The sequence below is a fragment of the Ursus americanus genome, chromosome 27 (assembly GCF_024610735.1).
Source record: "Ursus americanus isolate L20-20 chromosome 27, mUrsAme1.1.p, whole genome shotgun sequence".
NCBI lineage: Eukaryota > Metazoa > Chordata > Mammalia > Carnivora > Ursidae > Ursus > Ursus americanus.
Window position 1 is genome coordinate 29,943,715 of NC_142153.1, and position 25,445 is coordinate 29,969,159.

At 48.5% G+C, this 25,445-nt stretch overlaps 1 protein-coding gene across 7 annotated transcripts in view; it reads right to left on the reverse strand.

Moving 5' to 3' along the window:
* Positions 1-25,445, reverse strand: part of ARHGEF10 (Rho guanine nucleotide exchange factor 10) — a 107,157-nt gene that overhangs the window by 53,843 nt on the left and 27,869 nt on the right. For 5 of the 7 annotated variants that reach the window (XM_045811196.2, XM_045811200.2, XM_045811195.2 and 2 more), the window contains exons 3-10: positions 24,619-24,771; positions 23,701-23,988; positions 21,067-21,127; positions 16,509-16,585; positions 14,123-14,179; positions 7,522-7,685; positions 5,399-5,515; positions 2,714-2,828 (exon numbers count right to left, since the gene is read on the reverse strand). In XM_045811196.2, coding sequence (XP_045667152.2) covers positions 2,714-2,828; positions 5,399-5,515; positions 7,522-7,685; positions 14,123-14,179; positions 16,509-16,585; positions 21,067-21,127; positions 23,701-23,988; positions 24,619-24,771 — 1,032 coding nt within the window. The remainder of the gene's footprint in view (positions 1-2,713; positions 2,829-5,398; positions 5,516-7,521; positions 7,686-14,122; positions 14,180-16,508; positions 16,586-21,066; positions 21,128-23,700; positions 23,989-24,618; positions 24,772-25,445) is intronic. The other 2 variants (XM_087856480.1, XM_045811201.2) reach the window with 1 other exon arrangement.

Genomic DNA, 25,445 nt, shown 5'->3' on the forward strand with positions numbered 1-25,445 from the left:
AAAATGGCTGGAAAACAGAAAAGCAAAGGGATTCTTAGGTTAACAGGAGCCCAGAGATGATCAAATTCAAATCTCCAAAACCCTGGCTGCACAGAAAAATTTGTGAGGATCTTTTAAACACCTACCAGCGTCTGCACACCCATGAGAACGGCCCAGATCCAGAGCACCGAGCACACCACATGCTGGCGAGAGCGTGGCACCACGGGAGGCCCCACTCGCTGCCCGCGGGAGAGCAGAGGGGTGCGGCCACTTTGGAGGGCAGTATGGGGCTTGCTCACAAAAGTCAACATCCTCTTACCCTACAATCCAGCAATAACACTCCTTGGTATTTACCCAAAGGAGTTGAAAGCTTATGTCCACACGTGACCCGCAGTGGAGTTCCCGGCACCTGATTCACGATGGCGACAACCTGAAGCCACCACGATGGCCTTCAGCAGGTGAGGGACACATAACTGTGGTCCATCCAGACGTGGGGGAGTGTTCAGCACTACACAGAAACAAGCCTTCAAGCCATGAGCAGACGTGGGGGAGCCTTGAAGACCAGTGACTCAGCCAAAGAAGCCAGTCTGAGCAGTCTACGCATGGTCGGATTCCGACTCTGACCATCTGGGGAAGCGAACCTACGCAGACGGTGACAAGATCGGAGGCTGCCGGGGGTTGGCGGAGGGAGGGACGAGCAGGGGGAGCCCAGGGGACTTTAAGGGCCGTGAAGCTGCTGTGTGTGGTACTGTAACGGTGGGCACCTGTCACTGGACTCGTGTCCAAACCCACAGAATGTACCATGTCGAGAAGGAAACCGCGTGAATGTACGCGGCGGACTCTGGATGACGACGTGTCCGTGCGGGCTCATCAGTGGTGACAAATGCACCAAGGTGGTGGGAGTGCTGGGGTCGGGGAGGCTGTGCACGACGGGGGGTATATATGGAAAATCTCCACACCTTCTGCTCAGTTTTGCTGTGAATCTAAAATTGATCTTAAATACTAAAGTCTTAAAAGAAATAGAAACAGAACCTTCTTGTATCCAGAGACCCCCTCGGGTTTCACAGATCAGTCCCAGGGCTGCTGAGCCTGGGTATGTGGGATTTGTTAAAAGCTCCACTTCGTTCATGAGTACACCCAGGTTTAAGAACCACTAAGTCTGTCCCATCTTCCCATTTTACGGCTTGGGAAACTAAGATCGCTGGGCTCAGGGATGTCCTTGACTGACTGTTGCACCCCCCGGGGGGTCCCCATAGACCTCCCCCCTGCCCAGCTCGGGGCTTCCTGCCCCATCCTGCGTGCTGGCTGCTGGCCTGCAGATGCCCGGTCAGGGTGTGGGGTGGGACCCCAATCCCAACCCGGGCACCTCTCAGACCTGCCCGTGTCCCCCCACGAAGGGGTTTCATCCTGGGGGCGCCCGGCATGCCGCTAGCAGCTCATCAGGGCACACCCTGTATCAGACCCCTCCCCAAGCCATCTCCTTCCCAAGTGAGCCGCTGGGGCTCCTGACAACCCTTTCTGCATCTTGTTTCGAGATGCTGAAGACTTCACTAGGACTAGAATTTATACAAGAGTCCAGTTTGTTTTAACGCCCATTACACACAGTCCTCCGAGGCTGCTCCTTAGGAAGTGTGGTTTCAGCAAATACTATACACACACCAGCTTGCCTCTTAGAACACTTGTGCAAAGAACAAAGTCGTGTTTTTAAAGGAATCCGTCAGGGTCCCGGTGCCCACTCTGGGAAAGTACGTTCCCAGCCACCCTGCAGGTAACCAGCTGTCTTGCAATAACGCACCAGTGCGAAGACAGCTTCTCAGATAATCCTTGGTCCACAGCTTGTCGTCCACATGGCACATTCTAGACACAACCTTGCTCTCTGACGCACAGATAGGCTCCTGCCCCCGTGCTAAGAGCCTCAGAAAACCTGAAACTTCTGGAGTCACCCCAGATCTTTCCTCACCAGCAAAAGGGTTCCTAAAATCCCTGCTAGAACAAGCCCTCTTAGCTTGCGTCTTTGTGAGAAATAGACGTACATACGAGAATCTGTGCTCTGTAAATAGATCATCGTTATTATGCCTTAGTAGAAATAAACCTGCTGGGGCGCCTGGGTGGCTCAGTCAGTTAAGCATCTGCCTTCAGCTCAGGTCACGATCCCAGGGTCCTGGGACTGAGTCCTGCGTTGGGCTCCTGGCTCCGCGGGAAGCCTGCTTATACCTCTGCCTGCCGCTCCCTCCCCACCCTGCTCATGCTCGCTCTTTCTCTCTGAAATAAATAAATAAAATCTTTAAAAAAAAAGAAAAAGAAAAAGAATAAAGTTGCTGAGAATCCAGACTGACTAGGGTCCCAGGATACCCGAGGGGATTTCGGGAGGGAAAGCAGAGAGTGAAGGCCCCGGGGCAGGGGTTCATGAATGGCTGGTGTGCTGAGAGGAGACAACAGAAAGAGAAGTGAAGTCTACCACCCACGAGAATTCATGTAACTTTCTGCTGCCTGGTGTGTGTGTGTGTGTGTGTGTGTCCATCCGTCCCTGAGCTACTGCACAGATCCGAGCACGTCTTCAGCTGAGAGAGCACGCCCTCCCCCCATCTGGGAGAGGAGACCCAGGTGGCCCGGCTAAGTCAAAACCCCAGCGACAAGCGCGGTGCTGAGGGGGTTGTGCGTGACAAGCCGGTAGCTGCACTCCACGCCACCAACATGCTGTGTGACGGAGCAGTCTGCAAGCAGGACCACACACCTGAAGCCAGGAAGGACCTGGTCCGAATGAGGGAGCGGCCTCTCTTCACAGCGGCCTTCGTCTTCTCGAGCCCATCCTTTGTGCCCTCCTTGGCGGCCTTCATGAACTTCTGCATCTGCAAGAAGAGGGGGAAATGTGAGAAGTGGCACCGTCGATAAAAATCCACTTACTGCTTTTATTCTATTTTAAAAGAATACTGTCAAGTAGCTTGGTCTTAAAACATCCCCTGAAGTTGGCTTTGTGACCGGGGAGAGCTCACTTGCTTGTTGCGTGTGTGTGCGTGTGCGTCGCTTGGGCCACATTTTGTGTGGTTAACAAAAAAAAAAGAAAGAAGGAAAGAAAGAAAAGCGAACTTGAACAACCAGCCCTTCCTCGACCTGGCGGGGGTGGGTCTCCCGCTGCGTGCAAGGTCAGTCTCCATCGTTCCCGGGATGACTCACAGACACAAGAGACTCTGCAGAGGCAGAGGCAGAGAATGAAGAGCACACACAGTTACGCGGCGGGCCCAGGTCAAGGGCGCACGCAGGACACGGCACGACAGCCCCCCAGCTGCCCTCCTGAGCTCCACGCGGAGGCAAGTCCAGCGGCTTACAGGGGCGCACATGGGCTGCTCGGGCTGTGGGCTGCGTGAGTGGACACAGACGGAGGACAGCCCCACTTCCCCCCAGAGTGCCGTGTCGGGGTTCTGGCGCCCTGAACCCAGAGTCCAAGCACACACGCACACCGGCTGTCGGGGCTCAGAGCCACAATGACCTGCTTTGGCATATCACCTTCCTTATTCTTGAAAACTCTAAGGTCTGAGGTATTAACCATCGGGGTCCAAGTGATTTTTTTAGAGAAACCCCAGATGGCCTCCTCCAGACAAACCAGCATCCAGTCCAAAGGACCTCCACACTGCCTGCCGCCCTGGTCCTCCTGCCGATTCCCTCCTAACGCCGGAGAGATTTCAACCCTGTCTCCACCTCCCTGCACCCAGGCCCACTTGCCCTGCCTGTGTGTCTCAGGGCCGGATCATCAGGGTCCCCTCTGGGTCCCACCTTAGGGGTGGCGTGTGCTGGTGTCAGACACGCACCATGGCCCTGGCTGTTCCTGCGCGTCCTCTAGTCCCCTGAGCCTCAACCAGCTGCACCAAAACCACGTCCACACTCGCTAGCCGGGACCCTGCTCCAGCCTCCAGCACGGCCACTGCGGGCTCCTCTGACACCGACGTCCCTTCTTCCCCCTCCTAGGGACACGCCCTTCGCTGCACGCACCATCTCTCCTGGCCAGCCGCTGCTGGGCCTCCACCCTGCACTCCCCCAGTGCTCATCTGCCTGCAAGGCGCCTCTGCTTTGTCTCCTGACCCACACAGCCTTCCTAGACCTCACTCTTTCTTACCCCACCCTGGACCACTAAGCCTCGATCTTCAGCTAGACCCTGGTCAGGAACCCTCAGATAAGAATCAGAGAATTGCTAACACACGACCGAGGGGAGCCAACCTGCAAAGTACCAGCAGCAATGAAGACCCAGGTTCTGGGGAGCTGTGATGCCTGTCCCAGATCACACAGCAGCCGGGAAACAGAGCCAGGCCTCCCGACCCATGCTAATGTCTGTTTCTTATTGGATGAAGGGGGTTGGGTTGGCCTGGCCCTAATTACTTACACCCCATCTCATTTTTCCCTGCTTCCTAACACATGCTGCTCGCCCCTCTCACTGCCTACTTCCTGCACCTGCTTCCAAACTCCTCCACCGAGCTGGCCTCCTTCATGACTCCCCCATGACCAATGACTGAGCTCATGGTTCTCTGGAAAATCGCAACAACCGACACTCCCATGTGACGTGCTGCCTTGGATTCTTGGATTCCGGCCAGAGGATGACCTGAAGGAAGTGATGAGACTCCCAGAGTTTTGCTCCTGCCGTGGGAAGCCCAGGACACAAGAACACTCTGGAATTAAGCAGGTAACTATAACGGAAGACATTTCTAAGTGAACATCTATTTTCAGTTAGACGCCATTTAACACATACAAACAAATCACAAAACATTGGGAGGACAGAAGACCTACTGGGCGTGAACGTTACTTGACAGTGCCCTTTTAAAACACATCTGCAAGGACTGACCGCCACCACATTCAAACCTAGCGGTTCTCGAACTTGCCGGTCTCAGGAACCCTTTATACTCGTAAAAGTACCGAGGGCCCCACAAGCTCTGTCCATCTGGCTTTCACTGGTCTACGTTTACTGGATAAAAAGTTAAAATTGAGAAAAATATGGAACTTTAATGAACATTCATTTAGAAATAATAATAAACCTACTCTTATCAAAGCAGCACGTTCATGAAAAATCGTTGTATTTCCCACACGACCGGATAGGTGGTGCTGTTGCGCACGTCTGGAAATCTCTCGCTCATCAGAGAGATGGCGGATCCCACGTGCCAGGGACTGTGGGGTCACAGACATAGGTGAGCCTCGGGAACACTGCCGTCCCCATGTAAGAGAACGAGAGACAGAAGGGTAGACACTGTCTCAGCATGAATATGAGCCCGCCACGTGGGCCTTGGTGACACCTGGAAGCCCAAGACCACACTCTGAGAACCACTGTTCAGATAGAAAGGGCCAACTGAGTAGCCGTGGTGCTTCTTTTAAAAAGCACGGCCCATTTCTGAATAAGCATTTTCAACGCAGCTGGTCAAAAAATGAACCACACTACCTTCAGTTCCTGTCTCTGCTTTAGCTGCTGAATCTCTGTGGCTCCCACCGTGTTTGCCATCAAAGCTCTCATCTTTTTCTCATAGTGGTCCTTGAAACGGGTTAGGTCATGGGAAAGCTACAGCATAAAGAGATACAATCTTTTCACAAAGACGCTCCTTTCGGTACTTTGAGACAGTCTTACGTTGAGAGGACGTGGCGGCGGCGTCTGGGGGACCCCACGCCCCACGGGGAGCCCCTAGTTCTGGCCCACCAACTCCTGAGAGATAAAAACGAGGAAGCCAAACATGTGGGGCAAGGAGGCGACTTTGGATGAGCCAGACTGGAAACTTTTCTGTGCCAGACAAGAGCGAATATGGGAACCAAAGGATCTGGGACGTCATTCACGTGCATTTTGATGACTTTAAAACGATCAAAAATGTAAGTAAAAAATGCATAAAATTATTCTTTTGGGTCAGCACCAAAGCGGAAGATACCCGAATTGAAGACTGCCCTCCATGCAGGGCTGCATCATTTGGGAATGGGGAGCCCAGATTGTTAAGACTCCAAACTGACCTGACGTCATCTCAGCTGATGGGGGAGGGGAGAAATCCTGTCAAACACTGTCCACGTGATCACACGTCTTGGATACGGAAACCAAGGCCTGAAGGCTTCTTCAGCGAATGTTTCCCATATCAACCCAGGAAAAGACACTTTAAGCAATTTTCATTAAAAATGTGGACTTTTTTGAGTTGATTTGTCAATAACTTCAGAGTGTTCAGTAGGCCGTTTTAAAATCATGACTTAAAACGAGAATGCCTAGTCCTTCCCACGGCCCTTCCATCTTGCTGGCCGGGCTCCCAGCTGCCCTCGGGTGCGGCCGCGCTGGGGCAAGGGAGGGAGGAGGATGCCCACACTGACTATCCCGCACTCGTAAGCCACCTTGTGGGCCGTTCACCTGCTGAGGAGCAGCCTTTCACTCGGCATTCCGGGGGGTCTGCCCAGGAGCGGGGTTCTACTCAGAGGGCAAGGAAGGCGGTCTTTCAGTAAGTGTGTGACACCCGGCCTGCCAACAGAAGGAAACTGAAGAGTGTTTTACCCACTCTTCCGAGCGCCCGTGCACAGCTCCCCGGTCTCAACGTAAGCCCAGAGTGGCAGGCGCATGGCGTCAATCCGACTACGGCTTCCCACGCTAGTTAGTCCCAGCTGTGCTCACTGCCAGTAGAGGGGTCCAACGAAAGGCTGTAACGACGTGAGGTGCTCGGGCAACCTTCACAAAGCGGTAGGTTCTTCTGAGCTTCACGAAGCCAGTTCACAGAGTATGAGAACACTAGGTGACCCGTAACCACATGCAAGCCGGACATACGTGGCCACAGTCAAGAACCCCCCCCCACCCCGGCTCTGCTTACTGGGTGCGGGCGGGGCCAGTGATCTACCCACACTGTCACAGTCTGCATCAACAGAGTCACACGGGCCAGCCTCCATGTGCCTGTGGCCTGATGCTCAGCCTCACACAGAAAGCACGTGAAGCCTGCAGACACGTCTGTGAAGCCTGCAGACACGTCTGTGAACCTGAGTGCAGATCACCCCTTTCACAAACGACCAGAGCCCAACAACCAAGAGCAAACGGCACAGACACGCACCGCTGAAAACCACACATCTCAGTAAGAGGACCCGCTCTACAAAAGTGCTTCTGGGTCCCACATCTGACCACCACCCAGTTCTAGAATTCACGCTCCTGATCTCTTAAGTTCCTCCTTAGACCCTGACCTCATGAGTCACGCACATGTGTGCACACACTCCACTCAGGACAGATACCCCGGCAGCTCAGGGGCTCTGTCCTTCAACCCCATCTGCGTCTCACAGAGACCCGACGCCATCCACTCAGGGGGCACAGAAAGCCGTGACTGCACAAACACAAATAATGCAGAGAGTGGTCACTTAGGGCCTTCTGAGCGTGTTTATAAAAACTTCCTGCTATGACTATACACACGAGGTAAAACCAGAGACCCCTTCCCTACTGCTTACACCTTCCTCACACTACGTACCAACATCTTAAACATTTAGAGTATGGAATGCAAAATTTAAGTCCTGTTCACGTGCTAACAGGAGATACGCTGTCTCTCACACAGACTTAACACGTACTTGCTTCTTGTGGTTGCTGCGCAGGAAGGACCTGGGGACCCCATTCTTGCACTCCGAGTCACTCTGCTCCTCGTAGCTTTCGAATTCACTGGAGCTCCATCCATACTCCAAAGAGCTATTTCCACCTTCCTCTCCATTCTCAACGTCGTCATAAATCATTTCATCTGAGGGCAAAAATGCCAAAATGAAATAAAAAATGCAGAATTTGCTAGTTACGGGTTTGCGCGTGTCTGTTGTTTCACCGTATCCTCGAGCGCTGGGGGCTGGAAGCATATCAGACCCCTGGGGGCAGTGCAGAGCCCCGGGCAGGCTCCCCTCCAGGACGGGGGCGGCGATGTGCAGGGTTGGACAGAGCACCAGTGAACCCCCAGCCCCAGGTGCATCCTAAGGGCCACTGGTCTCTAAGAATCTGCCAGAATTATACCAAATAACTTGTTGGCCATGAAGACAAATGTACAGAATATAAACAGATTAGATGAATAGAAGGTAGATGTATAGATGATGGAGACATTCAAATACGACACAAGGGAAGCTCACAGGAAACAACTAAAATTTTGCCTTTGTCAAGAAACAACAATTGTTGGAGAGGATGTGGAGAAAGGGGATCCCTCCTACATTGTTGGTGGGAATGCAAGTTGGTACAGCCACTCTGGAAAACAGTGTGGAGGTCCCTTAAAAAGTTAAAAATTGAGCTACCCTATGACCCAGCCATTGCACTACTGGGTGTTTACCCCAAACATACAGACGTAGTGAAGAGAAGGGCCATATGCACCCCGATGTTCATAGCAGCATTGTCCACAATAGCTAAATCGTGGAAGGAGCTGAGATGCCCTTCAACAGATGACTGGATTAAGTTGTGGTCCATATATACAATGGAATATTACTCAGCAATCAGAAAGAACGAGTTCTCAACATTTGCTACAACATGGACGGCACTGGAGGAGATAATGCTTAGTGAAATAAGTCAAGCAGAGAAAGACAACTATCATATGATTTCTCTCATCTATGGAACATAAGAACTAGGATGATCGGTAGGGGAAGAAAGGGATAAAGAAAGGGGGGGTAATCAGAAGGGGGAATGAAACATGAGAGACTATGGACTCTGAGAAACAAACGAGGGCCTCAGAGGGGAGGGGGTGGGGGAATGGGATAGACCGGTGATGGGTAGTAAGGAGGGCACGTATTGCATGGTGCACTGGGTGTTATACGCAACTAATGAATCATCGAGCCTTACATCGGAAACCGGGGATGTACTGTATGGTGACTAACATAATATAATAAAAAATCATTAAAAAAAAATTTTGCCTTTGTGCTAACAATGGTCTAATAAATCTTATAACCTATTACTGCTTTTAAAATGTTTTAATCACATCAGTCATTTCATAATTAGTAATGAACACAGGTCTATGCCACCAAATACAAAGGGATCTTTATAGTTTAAAAATTCCAAAGGCTTTAATTCCCATCTTTTACTCCATAATCTGTATTCTGCGAAAGTGAGTTCACTGAGCCCAGCCGCCTTATTGGTACTCCCATAGCAAGGAGAAAGTCTTGACATTCATCACCAATTAATTAATCTGCTTCCTTTCTAATAGGTGCAAAGGCCACAGATCCACGAAAAGTAACTCTGTGATACGCCTTGACTAATACAAAAAAATGCAATGGAACAGAAAAATACAGATGGGTTTCCTATTTTCAGTGCCGTGCTGCTGGTGACGGGACTTTCTGAGAATGAAAACGTCATTCTACAAACTTCCAGGGTTATCAGTGTCTCTCTGATTTCTATTACTTATTAAACACGTGAGCATAAATGGCTATTTCAGATGAACTTTCTCAGGTACAAGTGACTTGTTAAAAGTAATTTCTGCTTAAATTATCACCGAAGGACAGTACAAAGTTAGATAAAAGATGGCATTTCCATACCTGAAAATACATTCACATTTCTTGATTAAATTTATTCCATATGCATCCTCCACTGACCTCTGTAATAAAACTTGGCCTTAAAAATCTTCAGTAATGAAACCTTGATCAATAGATTCTTTAGGGCCAAGAGCAAGCTTTGTATATATAATGATACTTAAAAGCAAATTTGCTTTCACTGGAAATGAAAAATACATAGGAATTTGTCACTTTGAAAATTCCTGTAATATTTCAGATTACCCTGGCCTTGCATGACATCCACTGGATTCAGATTACTTCTAGAACATAAGACAAATCCAAATCTCTGGTTAAAAGAGCTAAGGAGTTAAATGTCATCTGGGTAAAACCCAGCAATATTTGAAAATGAGCTCACTTTCCAGGAGCCGCAGCGCATGGTTCAGCGTGCCTGAAGGACACCTACCATGACCACCAACTGGGCAATGGGTCAACAGGGCAGGTGGGTTCTGGGGATGCAGCCAGACTCTGGCTTAGCTGCCATGCAAGTCAGGGCCAAGAGCCATCCTGACAACAGCAGCTGGCCATGAGTGGAAGGACCTGGTGACCCGCCACGGACCCTTCAGCAGGGGAGGCACCCACACGTGCCGGTGTGTGCCTGGGCACCGTTCCCCCAGCGCGGTTCACGAGTCCCGAAGCTGCCAGATTAGCACACCGTCGTCCCATCACCAACCCCTCTGGACCTCGGGCTACTCTGTCTGCAGGAAACAGTCTGCACACATAGCATGGCACGTGGTGCCCGTACCTACAGTAAGATTTCCAGAGTGGTCCCAGCTCTGGGGGGGCAGCTGAGGGCCCCTGCTCGTCTGTGAGCCCTGCTCTCGGGTCAGCTGGATGGCTTGTCCATCTCAGGAAAGTAAGTGCCATCACAACCCCAGGCGCAATGGACCCCCTTTAACTTAGGGATGTTACCACTCAGTGGTCAGGACGTGTGAAAATAATGCTGCTCCACGTTCTGGAAAAGGCAGTGCTAGCTGGGCCTCCCCCCTCCACATACTGAAATTTCAAGGGCTCTACAGCGTCTTGTTAACTACAGAGGACTGATGGTTTGTGAACTGTGAGGCCCTGTGGAGTTCCTGGATGCACAGGGTGATGCTTTCTGACCCTGGAAAGTAAACGCAGACACCTGGCACATGTTTCTCCCCCAGGCGTGAAGGGAGAGCTGGTTTCCTTGGCTGAGTTATTCTGGGCAGCAACCTTGTTACCTGCCCTAGGCCAGGACTGTGGTGGGGGTGGCCACACCAGCCCATGAGTGTGCTTCGTACCACTAAACAGTACACACTAAACTGGATAAAATGGACAATTTTATGTAGTGTGCACTTTACCACAATTAAAAAATATATAGATGGTTATCATCATATGTCATGAGAAAGTCTTCAGTATCTTCCCAGTATTGTGACAGAACTTCACCTTAAATGGCTATATCTTGCGCAAAGCTCATAGGCCTCTGCTCTCCCTTGGACACATCCGTGTCTCCACAGTTCACCACACAGCCGATGTCCTAGACAGCTTGAATTCTACAATTATACTCACAAGGAACCTCACAGATTTAGAGCCAGGGCACACATCAGGGCCCTGCAGGCAGTCCTCACAGGGACACGGCTGGCTCTCCCCAGAATGGCTGCCACCTAGGGAGACTACTGGTAGACCTCTTGTTGGTGTTTTGGTGTTGGAGGCCTCCTATCACCCCTTCTGTGCTGGGAAAGGCCGACCTGGTAGCATAAATAACCCAAAAATAAATTTCAAACCTGTTTTTTACAGAAACCAGTCTTTAATACCCACTTTCTTTGCAGCATGCATTTAAATAGATACCTGGAAGCACATCCCTTCGTAAGCACTTGAGTTAAATTTACAAAGGGACCCAAATGTTAAGTGTCCGTCTCCCTCAATGTCGGAATCTTGAGGGCAGAGACGGCTCTGTTGGCTGAACGTAGATCAGTGCTCAGTATGTGACAGCGTCCAAACGCACTGTGGAATGAACACATTACCACGTGCTTCTAACTCTCCATCATTTAGTGCATTGGATGCAGATTACAAGAACACGTCCTTTGTTAGGCTGAGGATCTTTCCTTCTGTCATGAGTTTTTAACACTGAATGGCCATAGAATCTTATCAAGTGCATTTTAAGCATCTATTGAGATGAACATAAGGTTTATGTCCATTAGTCTGTTCCTGTGGAAAAGATGGTAAAAGAACCTGCTAATGTTAAGGGATCCATGAACACCTGAGACCTCCTAAAGGGTTGAGGTTGGCTTTAGCTTGTTTGTTGGGATACTGCTGGATTTTATTTCTTTCCATTTTCATTCGGATGTTCAGCATCACCCCTTTGGGTGAAGGGGGTTATAAGCTGATACTAAGACCCGGAAGTGAGTTACCTGCTCCTGTCTTCAACTATCCATTGGAACTGTGTGTAGAGCAAAGGGGCTGTCTGTCCCCTGATGGTTTGGCCACTCTGAGATGAGAACACTGGTCTTAGTGGGCTGTCTGGCACATTAGTTAAGCAATTAATTCTATATCAGGAATCATTATGCATTAATGTTTTTTACCTCGGATGCAGTCCAAGTGTTTAAACTGATTGATACCAAGTTGTTTCTAGAATCCCTTCATGGTGTTTATCAGTTTCTACTGCAGTTTCTTGCTCCTGATCAGTTTTTCCTTCCCTCCTTCCTTCTCTCTCCTCACAATACTATCCTTTCTTCCCGACACTACCAGAGGCTGGTCTATTTTCATATTATTTTTAGAAAACTGTTCTCTGGTTCTGTTGATACTATTGTTTTCTGTTAATCACTTTTGCTGTTACCATTTTTATTTCCTTCTATTTTCTCTGAGTTTACTCTGCTGTTCTTTTATATAACGGAGTTGGATGCTGGCTCATTATTTTTCCATCTTCTTTGATTAACAAATGCCGTCGTGTCTATAATTCATTATTTTAAATCTATCCCGTAGGAATTTATGTAATATTTTCATTAGTATTCAAGTCAAAATATTCCTAATTTCCATTCTGCTTTCAGCCTTGTCTATGAGCTAGGTACTAGTGTTATTTTTTAACATTCAAATGTTTCTTTTTATTGATTTTTTTAAAAATAAGGGAATGAGGCCTGAATACCAATTCTTTGGCATTTGTTAATATTTGCTTTGAGGAATGGTATATAATTTTTATAAATATCCCATGTGTTTGAAAAAAATGCATTCTGAAGCTACTAGCTTCAGGGTTCTATATATTACCTTTAGGTTTATCGTATACTGTGCTCTTCTGCAGTTTACTCATTTCACATCCGGTCTCCATGACAGTGGAAGGAGCTTTCTTAAAACACCCCACTCCAATTATGAACTTAGCTAGCGCTGATTATAGCTCAGTCCTATTTACTTTATACCTTTGGAGACTGTCTTGTTGGGTGTACACAAGTTTAGAACCGGTACAGCTCTCTCTCGTGAAGGACTCCATACCTAATATTTTATACCCCAACACTCACTATATTGGAGTAATACTAGCTATATTTTGGCTGGAATTGGCCTTATATTTCTTCTTCCATCCATTTACTTACAAATGTTTTTTATCCTTATACATCTTTCACAAAAATACACGCCGAGCTCTGCTATTTTACCCAACCTGAGAATGTCTTTTCTGGGCAATTGGACTCAATTTATATTTACTACAAAAAGCAATATATTTAGACTAATTTTTGCCATCTTTTTTCATACTATTTGCCATACTCTCCTATTTTACATTTTCTTGCTTTCTACCAGATTGGGTTTTTTCCTACGGGGTTAGAAGTGAAATAATCTGTTTCTATTCTTTAGTGGGTTGCCCGTAAATGCAGACCCAGCCTATCACAGCAAAAAAACACACAATCATTATTTATACCCTCTTCCTGCAGTTCCTGGTGCAGAACGTCAGCCACCCCTCCAGATGACAGGTACACTGCCTAGGGCTTTAGCCCCGCCCTGCGGTCACACCCGGGAAACGGAACTGTACTGTTAGTGCTGTCTTAATCAATGCTTGCTCAGATTCATTCACAAGGTCATTGTTGGCTCTCTGTTCTTTCTGCAGCTCATTACGTTCAGTACCTTTTTCCTTGAAACGCAACATGGAATAGTTTTTAGAGTCTGAGTGGTAAATCTCCCCAGTCTTTATCTGATATTGCCTTTGTCCCCCTCTTTTTAAACACTTGTGTTCTGATATGAGTGGACTGAGTTGTGCTCAGCGGTTCAATTGTATGTGCCTGGGTATGGATTCAGGCTTGACCCTGCTTTTGATTTTGTATTTCTACAATCTGAGAACGTACATCATTCTTTAATCCTGGAAATGTATTAGTACTTCCTTCTATTTTCTCACTTAAGTCATTTATTATATATATGCTAGTTCTTATAGCTTCATGTTTTTTACCTTTCTGTTCGTATTTTTTGCATCTTTAACTCTTCCTGCTTCTTTCCATGAATCAATTACCCTAAAGTGCCCTAACAGAACCACACACACCTACGTGCACAGACCAACGCTCCCCCCCATGATATCAGTGAGACACTACACAACATACAAAACACGAAATAAAACACATAAAAGCTGTGTATCTAGGGATTGTGTGCACACGAACTGGTCATTTTTTATACCCAGAAGGAAACACTGGTAGACTGAATCCTCTAAAATTCAATTACAGACAATTCAAACCTGGTTCAGAGTCTGAATTTTCTCTTGGCACGTCATCATAAATGGCTTCTTCTGGATCTGGAATAAAAAGAGGGAAACGTTAGGGGCGCCTGGATAGCACAGTCATTAAGCGTCTGCCTTCGGCTCAGGGCGTGATCCTGGCGTTCTGGGATCAAGCCCCACATCAGGCTCCTCTGCTGGGAGCCTGCTTCTTCCTCTCCCACTCCCCCTGCTTGTGTTCCATCTCTCGCTGGCTGTCTCTCTCAAATATATAAATAAAATCTTTAAAAAAAAAAAAAAAAAAAGAGGGAAACGTTAAAAACCAACCAAGACCACCCAAGTACAATTTACACTGTTTAGGACCGCAGCCTCCTATGATGCTGTAATTATTCAGAAAGTTAGTCTGTAAGGGCTAATTGGTGATAACCTACCAAAACATAAGTATTACTTTTGGGACAGGATGTTTTCTTGGGATTGAAGGATGACACTACACGAACCAGCTGCAAAATCTCTCCAACAGGGAGTTTTGTGGTTTCTAGACCAATTTAGTCCATTATTTTGTGTTCATCTATGTATCTCTGTGTGGCTCTTTAAAAATATTTTTAAGTTTACGAAGTTAATGTGTTCCGATATGCAAAAAAATGCAAAGGTGCTGTACACAGTTTCAGAAATAACGGGACAGCTCAAGTGGGGCTATATTAAAAGGAAACTGTTAAAATAAACCCATCGTTCCATGATATTCTGAACCTCTGGCTAGGAAAAGCAGGCTTAAGCAAGGGTGCGAAGGTTCACCTGTTAGGGTAAAATCTCTCCAACTATATTATGTGGAACATTCGTGTCCTATGAAATTATAACAAGCTTTCTTAAGATAAAGCGAGGACCCTCCACGGGCAAACTACTCAGTGTACACTGAATGAGAAGGTCACGTACAAGAGCATGTGTGAAACCAGAAATGCATTTAAATATTTGTAAGAGTTCGGGCCTCACGTGGAAATCAACCACACTACAAAGTCACTGGTGACTAAGCAACAGCAAGAAAATGAGCTAAATACACTGAACACTTCCTCTGACATTGAGCCACTGTTGCACCACAGGAGCAAATTCGGGAACGCTCTTCATTCTCTTGCTGCTGTCAAGCCCCTGTATGATAGACGCTTGCTTCCTTGTAATATTGTAATATTAACTGCAACCACGGTAAGCATTTCTACTCCTGTTAGATAACGTGAGGGGTGCTTGTCTGTGGACCCTTGGAAAACACAGCTGTGAACGCACAAAGCCCGCTTACGTGCGGATTTGTTTTTGATGTCTGCAGTACATTCCGCAAATGTATTTTCACCTTTTTATGATTTTTCTAATAACATTTTTTTTCTCTAGATTATTGTAAGACTGCAGTATATAACACATACATAAAATATGGGTTAGTTGACTGTGTATGTGATCTGGAAGGCCTCCGGTCAACAGGAGGGCTATTATTAGTGGTTAAGTTTTGGGGGAGTCGAAAGTTATACCCAGATTTTTAATGTGTTATTCTAATTAACTGCCACTTATGTAACAAAACAAGTAAATGGGAGAAAGTCAGACAAATTTTACTCTGGAAATAACATTGCTAGAGAACTGGAAGATATTAACCTCATCCTGTAATGATCCCAATTTGGCAGCCCCCAGCAGAATCATCTATTTATGCTAAGTTCCTTGTTTCACAATGCCATAATTAAAACCAGAATGACACATTCCAGGAGATAATTTAATAATTAGGAGACAGTTAAGACAGTTCTCCCTTGGAAGTCAATCATATAAAATAATTATACAAAAATTAGTGAGCCAGTGGATAATAAAGAGATAATTAGAAAAGCCACCTTTACTTTTCTTTAAAAATTAAAAATCATATGTGGTTAAAAATAGCTCAGCTTTCTCAACCACATGTGGAACAGAAGATCTGGTATGCCATCTGGACGGTGGGCTGGCTTAACCAGCCACCCACCCCGTTTTCAAAATGGTAGCATGAGAAAGCATCTTAGAATCCCAAGAAAAATACCTGGTTGATGTCTCAGTGGTGACTTGCTGTCTAAGGGCCCGGGTCAAAGCATCAGTTCCCCAAATGTAGGACTATCATGACAAAAGCCAAACACTGTACGAGGAAGAAGCAATGAGGAACACATACGTGCAGGGACGGGGCGAGCGGAGACGGTACGACAGGATCTAAAGAAGGGCTGCAGAGAGTGCCGGGTCAGCCCTGGTCAGTACGTAAGCTAAATGAACACACTGCTAAGTGTTCCATCAGAATAGGACCTGAGACTCATCAGCAGAACCTGACAAAAACACACGGTCCCCCGGGGCGGCATCCCCACGGAGCGCGGCGAGGATCCCGGGGCGGCCCTGCCAGGTTCCTGGTGACAGCGGTACCTACTCTCCATCCACGCGGTGTTGGCTGGGTCCGCAACCCAGCGGGCGAGCGCACTGTCCTCCTTATGCACCCGGTCGTCGCTAAGAGAAAACAAAGCACAGAATCACAACAGCGGAATGCTGCCCATCATGAGACCGCTGGATGTCCCCAAAGGGTACAGACGCGTCACCGTATGTACATTCTATGTTTCCCCAGAGATTATCACAGATGTTCTGTGCTGAGCATCCTGTCTTCTGAGCTGCTGCCCGTGCACTTCACAGTACGACAAGCCTGCTCACACCCACAGTCTGGACCCGTGTACAAGGAACCAAGCGTGAGATTCCCACCATACCTTCCCGCTCTGCTTTCTCAGGGCACCCTGTAAAATCAACAGAGTAAGCCCTTGACAAGCTAGTGACCTCTGCTCCACTCTTACCCAGTAAGTGACAGGTGCTGGTGGCCTGGCTCCGTATCTACGGGAGCAGAGGATGCCCTGCCCCCAGCTCACTGCACCACCCTGGTCCTGGGATGTGCACGGCATAGATCTGGTGACCAGGCTGGCTTTGTGCCAAAGTTATGCCTTCCATCAGTCACCCCGGGGTTTTCACTCCCCACACCGGTCACTGGGAGGCTGAGGGAGCTACATGTGGACACTTGCGGAGGCTTCTGCCCCCTCACTCAGCCGGTCCTAATCTGCACATTCCCAATTTAACAGCCCAGCTGCGGCATCTCAACACAGAGCCCAAGTTCAAACTTTCATGCCTGGCTATCCAGGAGTGCCCTCGAAGGCCCACCATATGCACAGCATCACAGACACGAGAAGACATGAAGTCCCTGTCCCGGAAGACCTGAACTGTCTTCCGGTTTTCCACCAGAACTTCTCAAGGGTCAGTTAGGTGTCACACATGGGGTGAGTCGGAAAGACTCACCGGAGTAACCAACGGGCCTTCGGGGCCTCCAGGAACAGGTTAGTGGGAGAAAGCGACATCACACCACCAGAAATTAACGATGCTCACGACGTGACTGGTGGTGTGCTCACAGAGCGGGCCCCGGGGGCCAAGCCACGGGTCTCACAGAGGGACGGGGACGCTGTCTTGCAGGCAATGGCAGGCCGCCGCAATGAGATCAGATTCACTCAACAGATGGAGCGCCGCCTTGGGGAGAGGGACACAGCACTGGGGAGGGTCTCAGCGGCACGCACAGGAGCACGCTGCAAGGAAAAACTCGGTGCTGCGTAAAGCACTTCCCGGAAAGGGAGAGAGCCGGGAACGCCGGTCAGCACCCCGAGATGAACACAGGGCGCTCTGCAGACCGTCCATATGGATAAAAGAATCCTTAATACGGAGTTGATGCCACACTTCACAGTAAGTGACAGAGGTGGTGGGGGTTACTGCCGGGTGGTCTCTTCCATTACCATCATTTTTGTTTGTTTGCTATTAGTTTTAATAGTTAAATATTTGCAAGACTGAGAGGCCAGGGAAGATGATAAAGGTCTTCAAATTGTCCAGATCACAGACACTAGCTCCTGGAGGATGTGTTGTGGGTGTGCGTGAGGAAATAAGTGGAGTCAGTCCTGCACTTAGTCGAAGAATTTGTCACATTAAAAAAAAAATATTCTTACACTTTTTAAGTCTAAGATTACATCAAAATAACATTAAGTAAAAAAGGAGAAAATCTGAAGCAAGTATGGATGATATTTTAAACTATTCCTGAGTGTTTCCATAAGTTTAAACAAGGTCGCACTTTGGAAAACAGTTTGAGGTTACCCTCTCACGTCGTTTCACCTCCTTTAGGTTCTAACAAATCATCCCTTCAGCAGATATATTTCTCATCATGAAGTTTTGATTACCAGTGATAATGTGCCCCCCACTCCTCTTTCGTTATATACAGACCATGATTCTAATGAAGGGTCTTGAGTGGATCTACTTGGCGACACACGTAATGTAATCTAGGTAGAAAACCCTGCAAGTGTGTACCTTCCTCCAGAGATCACACTCATTTTGGGAGGAGAGCACCTTTGTACTTTCAGAGGCCGGCCTACTGTCAGAAAGGAAAAGCCAAGTGAGTGTGAGAACAGCAGACCGAGACCAAGGACTCCCAGCTGCGTGCATGAGTCCACATGCCCGAGACAGGACCCCGCACTCTCGCTGTCTGCTTTGCTGTTACTCTATCTCTGATGCCTAGCACGTGCCGGGCACGCGGTAAATACTTGGTAAATTAAGATACAACTAACTGAGCTAAAAGGTAACAAACAAACACACCCACCATGCACCAAACACAGTACCAGGCCAGGTGGTAGACATTCTAACACGTGGTAAAGGCTGGTCAGACAGAATGGCCTTGAACTGATCAAAGGTTACAAAAAACAAAGGAGATTATAAATTGATAAAAGGTTCAGTACAACAAGAAGATGTAACAATTATAAACACACGCACAGCTAACAAAGGAGCCCCAAAATAAATGAAGCAAAAATGCACAGAACTGAAGACAGAAATAGACGGTCTCACAATGATAGCTGGAGACATCAATCTAGCACTTCCAGTGATGGAACCATCAGGCAGCAGACCCGTAAGAACACCACAAATCAACCAGACCTAACACACCGTTCAGAACGTGCCACTCAACCTCACAGGCTAAACAGAGAACTCTTAGAAGAAAACATGGCGAGAGGGCTTCAGGACACTGGATTTGCCAACCACTTACTGGATAGGACACCAAAAGTACAGGCAATATAAAAGAAAAAAATACATAAGTTGGACTTTATCAAAATTAAAAACTTTTATACAAAGGGAACTACCAAGAGAGTGAAAGGCAGCCCACAGAATGGGAGAAAACATTCACAAATCACGTAACCAATAATGGATTAATATTAATACTAATAAAGAATACCTACAACTCAACAAGAACAAAAAACTGAATTCAGGAAAAAGTAAAGGACTCGAAAGACGTTCCTCCAAAGAAGACATACAAATGGGCAACAGGACATGAAGTGGCGCTCACATCATCAGTCACCAAGGAGATGCACACCAAAGCCACCACGAGGACCATGCCACACTCAGTGGCATGACTATAATCTTTAAAAATGGAAAATAACTTAGGTGATCTTATGGAGAAATCGGAACTTGTACTGCTAGTGGGAATGTAAAATGGCACAGCCCCTGTGGAAGACAGTTTGCTGTTCCTCAAAAAGTTAAATAGAGACTCATCGCAAGACCCAGCAGTTCTGCTCCCAGGTATAGAGCCAAAGGAATAAGGAGCAAGGACTCGAATGCTTGTACACCAGTGTTCACAACAGCATTATTCACAAGAGCCCAAACGTGGAAACTACCCAAGAGTCCACTGAGAGGTCAATGTGTACTCACAAAGGAATAATGTTCAGGCTTGAAGAGGAAGGCCATCTGGACACATCCTACAAGATGGGGGAGTCTTGCAAACATGATGCAAAGTGAAATAAGTCTGACACAAAAGGACAACTACCGTGATTCCAATTACATGAGTTAGCTAGATTAGGCAAACTCGTAGAGACACAACACAGAATGGAGATTCTCTGGGGCTGGAGGTAGGGGAATGGTAAATTACCACAGAATGGGTAGAGTTTCCGTTTAAGAAGATGAAAAATGCTGAAAGTAGATAGTAGTGATGTTGGTACAACACAGTAAATGCACGAGATGCCACTACATTTTATACTTAAAATGGTTAAAATGGCAAAATTTTATGTTATATAGATTTTAACACAATTTTAAAACAGACGATGCAATGTACCAAAACCCACAGGACAGTACACTTGAAACAGGCATGGTGTGCAATTATACCTCCATAGAGCCGCCCAATAACACCACACAGGCCCACCCACCATGCGCCCAGCACACTGCCAGGCTAACGCTTGGTAAACCTGGTCTTTAACTTTGCAGAATTCTTAGCTCGACAGCAGAAGAGGACACTCAAAAAAACAGTGAGGGCACACAGCAATCAGCTTTAAAGCAGATGTGCCTACACAGCTCTGGAAGAATGAAAGAGGGAATTTTATAAAATGGGACATTTAGGCAGGGTTGTGAAATGGAAATAGGAGTTCACCTGGAAGATGGGATTTTTCCCAGGCATCCCAGGCAGATGACATAGCATTTTTGAAGGCAAGTGGCATGAAAGAAAGATCTAGAATCCTCAAATCAGTTTGGAGGATTCTGGATGAAAGGTGGGTTAGACACACTGTAAACACACCCCCGCCCAACCCACCACAGGATTCTGAGACCCTCTACAATGCTAAAGCACACAGAGTGTAAGCTACACGGAGCCCGAGGAGCGCCGCGTCCTCCTGGTCTACCTGCCTGTGCATTCAGATGGCCTGTCTTTCCACAGAACACGAACACCTTGCAGAGTCCTCGTATTCCGGAGAACCCACGACGGTACAGAAGACAGAGCTGCCCAGGACCTGGGAGGGGCGGGTCTCGGGCTGGGGCCAGGCCCGGTCGTTGACCACCTCACAGCACCGAGGGCGGGCGGGGCAGCACCTCGCACCACTGCACTCCACATCTCAGGGAAGGGTCGTGAACTCAGAGCACGTGTGGAAAATTAATAAACGTACCTGTTCGTTGGATCCTCAGAACTTAAGGAATTAACCTGGCTGTCTTCTACTTCCTGTGTTTCTGTGAGGAAAGAAAAAAATTCACACGGTTTTAGGCTTAGGGTAAAATACATACGGAGTGGCTTTTTAGCCTTAAAATGGTTTTATAATTTTTTCAATGATAAGCTTATCTTAGCATAAAAATGATTACCTGGTAGATTTAGAGTTTTTTCAGGTTTTACATAAGATGTATTTAAAATAGGATTGCAGTAAAAAGCGATATCCAAAAGCCCTCTGAAACAGCTGGAATTAAAATGGTACCCCAAAGAAATCAAGCTAGAGTGACAAAACTATTTTTTCTCATTCTTAACTTTTCACGGAAATTTACAATTGTCATTTATTTGAACGTGTGTCTAAATGGCAGCCTCCAAAGATTCTCAAGGGAGAAAGAGTTATGTTCATGATACCTGACAATCAACCTTTCATATACTCATGTACATGTGCACACACTTACACACAAACTCACACACATGCACACACTTATGCGCGCACACACACACACACACATATATGCCTACACACACAGTCTGTCACACGTGTCCTGGCTGATGGCTGTTCTCCCACCTCTGGGTTTGGTTTACCAAGAGGGTGATGAGCTCAGGACAAAAGGACATGTGCTCAACCAAGGCCCAGTGGGTAATGGCTACGCTGGGAAACTGTCCATAAAAAGACTTTAAGAAAGGATTGACGGGGTTCCACACAAGCATTCTCGAACACTTTCAAACTGCTCAACAGTTGACTCCAGGTGCACAAGAGCTGTGCTCAGTATAATTAGCTCGCAGACCTCACCCATAAAAATGGTCCCCTGATCCTGATAAATACTAGCAAATACCCTTCCTCAGTAGCGGGGAGCTCCCTGGCAGTGCAGCAGGGACCACACAGACATGAACTCATTGCGTTCTCAAGGCCACTGAACTACGGTAGGCATCTCCCGAGGATCACACGTCAGGTCAGAGGCAAGGTCAGGATTTTAACTCAAACCTGCACCCCTTTCCAAAGACTGCTCTTCCCGCCACACCACTCTGCCCCAAAGAATGACCCACAGGACCTCCCAAAAGACAAAAGCTATTCGACAAAGTCGTTGAAGAAAGGACATTAATTGGCAGCAAACACACTTCACACCATAATTATTTTCCCTGTGGGTGGGACGAGGGCACCACTCCTCATCCCTGAATGCACACCACCCAGGCCTCATCTTGACTGCCCACCCAAAACAATGCTTTCTTTCCCTGGGCTCCCCTTTCAAGAAAGGAGATGCACCCCAATGTTACTGTCTGCTCAGACACAAGAACTTGGATAAGGGGAGGTCAGGAGAAGGTGAGCATACTCAGTTGTTCTCTCTCTGGCCACACCAACTGCTCATCCTTTATTGTTCTGGAAAGATCTGGAAGCTCGTGCCAAGAAGCACGGCACCATGAGTTTCTGGCCATTGGAGGACCACTAAAGAACAGAAGGGGAACCTCGGAATCTTTTTTCAAACTAGGTTTTGGGCAGGGAGGAAGAGAAGGGGTTTTGGCTGTTCCTGTGTCTGAGGGCCGTGTTCCAGGTGAGGTGGCCTCCGTACTAGGGAGCTTGTGCCCCTGCAGAGCCAGGAGGCCCCCCATGTCCATGGGAGAACCACAAGGTGCACAGCAGGCCACCAGCACAGGTCCGATGCCCGGACCCCAGCCTCACACTGCACTCCAGGCTTTCCTCAAGACCTCAGGAAAGAGCCTGGTGCACCTGTTTATCTTTAAAGGCTCAAGAAACAAACACAGACCCAGGATCTGGGAACTTACAATAGTGTTTATTATGATAGGGTTTTATTAATGGCCCTAGGATAACAGCACAAAAAGAAGCCAATGGTTTTTAAATATGCTAATTTACTTAAAAATAAATTAGTGTTCAATTATTTACAGTAACCAAATGATCTGAAAATAAGCAAATTACTTTAATGTAAGAACGTGTTCCTTAATCTTTTTTTAATTGCATAATCTACTTCCTTATTTTTAAATCGTTCTTACTCTTTAGACTACAAAATATGAACAGCATGGTTGATCCTGGTGAATTTCCAAGATTCCTGCCAAATACAACAGGAAAACATATGGGGAAACATCGACCCTGAAAACCTCGTGTGGTTTCCCAATATAAATTCAAGATTTTCTTTTAAGATTTCTTTGTCTCCATTGTGATTAACAGGGGAGGAAAGAACCCGTTTACTGAAATCTCACATAATCCGAGTTATGATTCTGTGTCTGCGGGGCCTCTAGTCCCTCAAAACCCCTATGCCTGGGGCAGTCCCCGTGGCATGTCTGGGACAGAGAGCACGGATTTCAGGGAGAGAAGACAAACTCAGCTGGACTGCGTTCACGGGGTCTGCTCTGAATAGAACACACTGCACTTTGCTGAAGGGGGACAGTGTTGTACTCTCAGCAGCCCCGGACACCTGGGCCCGCAGCAGAGGCGGCAGGTGCCAGCAGCCTCAGCCAGGAGCAGGTGCACCGGCGACTCCATCTCGGTCTGCTCCGGCGGCTCTAACCTAACACCGAGGACGGCAGGTCTTAGGAATAACAGACATCCATTGCCTGCGGTACGCGAGAGGAGGAGGAGCGCTACCTTCCTCGTCCAGGGACGCGGCACGGACGACGACAGGGCTGGAGTAGGCTGGCAGGAGCAGCGGCAAGTTGCAGGGCACGGCGTAGCCACAGGGCACGGGCACCGAGTACCCGCTGGCCACAGGCTGGCTCGCGCCATCGTCCTCAGCATCTGGGTCTGGGGGCGGGGGCTGCTCCTCCTGGAAGGGCGTGATGTCAATGACGGAGTAGGGGTTGACTCTCGTTGGGACCTCAAGGGTGGTGGGTTCCACCGGGGCGGCCGTGTCTGTTCCCATCCCAACTTCACCTCCTGGAGGCAAACACACACGCATCAACGGGGAGCGCCGCCGACCTGCCCTCCTGGGCCGGAGGCGAGAAGGGGGTGGAGGGCCCCCCAGGGCCCATGCAACACCAGGGGGTCCAGGAGGTGCCCACATCTGGGGGTTTGGAGGGGAGCCCCCGACTCTGAGGCATCGGAGGGGTCAGCGCAGCCCCTGGTGGCTCCCAGGGCGGCCTCTGCAATGAGATGAGCCAGTGAGAAGCTGCCTGAGCTCAGGGAGTCGCTAATGACACAGAGAGGCTGTTGTTAGGAATGAAGACACGTAAGGTTCGCCCCAACCCGTCCTCCTGGTCGGGGAATCATAGCAGACAACGCCCCCTCCAAGATGTAACATGGGTTTAACTCATCCCAACAGCGGTCCTTCTAGAGCTGTCTGACGGCATCCGCTGACACAGTGCTGGGGCCGTGCTGATTAGGTATCAACAACACCCCCTCCAACATACACACAGAGCGGAAGCAGGAATAAAGGAAAGTAGCCAAATGCAAATCCATCATTTCGGTTCACAACACAGAAAGGTCATGAACTTCCCGCTCCGGGACCCCGCCTGTTTCTGCACCATGCCCACCGGCCGTCGGAGCGAGGGAGCCGCCGGGACCCACCTGAGCCTGAGGTGGCATCCGCGCCCACATTACTGGCCGCGGGGGCGCCCGCAGCCTGTCGGTCTGCTTCTGGAATCTCATCTCCGCTGTCAAAATCAAATTGTTCCCCCTCGTCCTCCTCGTTGTTGGCAGCATCGTATTTCACCGCGTTGCCTATGGGTTAAAAGAACACGACTTAAGCCAGCGGACGAACAGACAGACGCATTCACTTTCAGTGACAAAGGACGTCCAGGAGGCCAGAGGAACAGGGCGAAAATGAAGGAAAGGAAAAATCCGGAAATGGGGGAGCCCACGATAGAAAGTTCAACTTCAATACAGAACAGGTGTGTCTCACACCCCACAGATCCCCAGCGCCACGGGGTTCCGTCCATGCCGTCACCTGAAAGGTACGTCGCCACCCAGAGGTAGGGGACCTCGCGATCCCTGCCCACGCAAGGTCTCCTCCGGGTCCCTCCTGCCACGCGTCCCTGGGTAAGGATGTGGGCAGGGCAGGGCAGGGGGTGGTCGGACTCACGGACACCACCAAGGGGGCCTCGGGTCAACATCTGGAGGGGCATCTGAGATGGGCCGTCTGGGGACTTGTCCACAGGGATGAGGCTGGACCCCCCATGCTTGCCTCACAAAGTGGGGGACAGATGGACAGATGCCCAGCACCCATGAGGGGTCACAGTGCCCAGGCTAGGGAGGTGGGGCAGGGGACAGAGGAGGACATGCAGGGGACAGCACGGGAGGGAGGAGCCTCTTCTGCTTCATTGCGCCCAACGCCGGGGCAGAAAGTCAGAACATGGAACCCCCCCGACCTGGACATTCTTATCCACCAGCACAAC